This window comes from Dendrobium catenatum, unplaced genomic scaffold (assembly GCF_001605985.2).
Source record: "Dendrobium catenatum unplaced genomic scaffold, ASM160598v2 fragScaff_scaffold_1615, whole genome shotgun sequence".
NCBI classification, from domain to species: domain Eukaryota; kingdom Viridiplantae; phylum Streptophyta; class Magnoliopsida; order Asparagales; family Orchidaceae; genus Dendrobium; species Dendrobium catenatum.
In genome coordinates, this window is record NW_021320077.1 from 964,636 (window position 1) to 966,075 (window position 1,440).

General features: G+C 36.7%; 1 protein-coding gene across 1 annotated transcript; it reads right to left on the reverse strand.

Annotated features, from left to right (window-relative positions):
* Positions 1–266: 266 nt before the first annotated feature.
* Positions 267–1,199, reverse strand: LOC110098378. The gene is made up of 2 exons (XM_020825198.1): positions 479–1,199; positions 267–394 (listed from the first exon to the last, which is right to left on the reverse strand). Exons 1-2 carry the CDS (start codon positions 1,197–1,199, stop codon positions 267–269), a joined length of 849 nt encoding a protein of 282 aa, XP_020680857.1.
* Positions 1,200–1,440: the final 241 nt, after the last annotated feature.

The window sequence follows — 1,440 nt, forward strand, 5'->3', positions numbered from 1 at the left end:
TGATCCGCAATAGAACTTCCATGAATGAATGCCACTTGTTCTTCTGAAATCATCTTTGATAAAACCTTCTTCAATCTATTAACTAGCATTGTAGCCACAATCTTATAATTAGTTTGTCAAAGGCTAATAGGCCTAAAGTTAGAAGGGGTCATAGGATTTTTAATCTTCGATATCAAAATGATCAAAGTATTCTTCCATTCCTTATGCATATGACATGTTTTAAAAAAACAGTTTACAGCCTTCCAAAGAGTCTCCCACACAATACTTCAATAGCTCTTGTAGAAGGAATAAGTGACTCCATCTAACCCAGTAGACTTGTTGTTGCCCTGCTGAAAAACTAAATTTTGCAATTCAACAACAGAGAATTCTGCATTAAGCACTTCCAAATCAGTAACTGAAATTTTTTGGTTTTCAAAAGCTGCAGGCCATCCCGAAACTTTACACTCCCTGTATTTTCACTTTAAAAAAAAAAAAAAACTGATGAAAACCTTTTCAATTTGCTCATCTTCATCAAAGACATTACTTAGCTCATCTTTGATTTGAGTTATCTTGTTCCCTTTCCTTCTAGCTGTGGCGTAGCTATGGAATAAATTGGAATTTGTATCACCTTCCTCGTGCCACCTAGCCTTTGCCCTTTGATTCCACCAAGTAGAAAGCCTCTTCAAGGTGACATTAAGTTCATGTACTTTATTTCTTAGAACCAACAAATCATCCACCAACCAGTTGATACCCAATGCTTCCTTGTTTTGAAGTTCAAGGATTTCTTCTTTCAACTTATCCTTTACCACATTTAAATTTTTACATTTGTTCCTATTCCAGAAAAATAAAGCTTTTAGAGTGCGATTAAGCTTCCTTTGTAGGGTCACAAACTCATCACCCAAATCCTTCTTACTCCAAGAATGAAAAACAATATTCTTGGCTGCAGGATAAGACCTCCATGTATCCTCAATTCTAATAATCTTAGACTTGAGCTGCACCTTCTCATTCATCTTAATGACTATTAGACAATGATCAGAAGCCAATCTCGCAAGATGTCTAGTAACCATTAAAGGAAATTTCTGAATAGCAATAGAATTAGCCATACACCTGTCCAACCTTTCCCATATTCGAGAAGCACCCTCCTTGTTGTTACACCAAGTAAACCTTGGCCCCACATAGCCAACATCATGAAAATCAGCATTCATCATAAAGCTTTTCATCTCCCGAGGTCCCTTAGAGAACAAGAACCTGTTTCCTCCTCTCTTCTCCTCTTTATTGGTAATACAATTGAAGTCTCCTCCTATAATAGAAGGAATATCATTCACCAAACTCTTTTCTAACTGCTTCCAAAGATCACTCCTCTCCTTGCAACACCTACTACCATAAACAGTAGCGATTCTCCAAGTTCATAAGGTGGGAACTAAGAGATTGCCAAAGACCACTTGTGTCTATAACATAAAA

Bases quoted from the DNA above. Each gene is read 5' to 3' on its own strand.
- LOC110098378 (XM_020825198.1), bottom strand. From the start codon at position 1,199: ATGAAAAGCTTTATGATGAATGCTGATTTTCATGATGTTGGCTATGTG. The intron at 395-478 runs GTTTTTTTTTTT...AAAAAATTTCAG, and splicing joins AATTGAAAAGGTTTTCATCA to TTACTGATTTGGAAGTGCTT.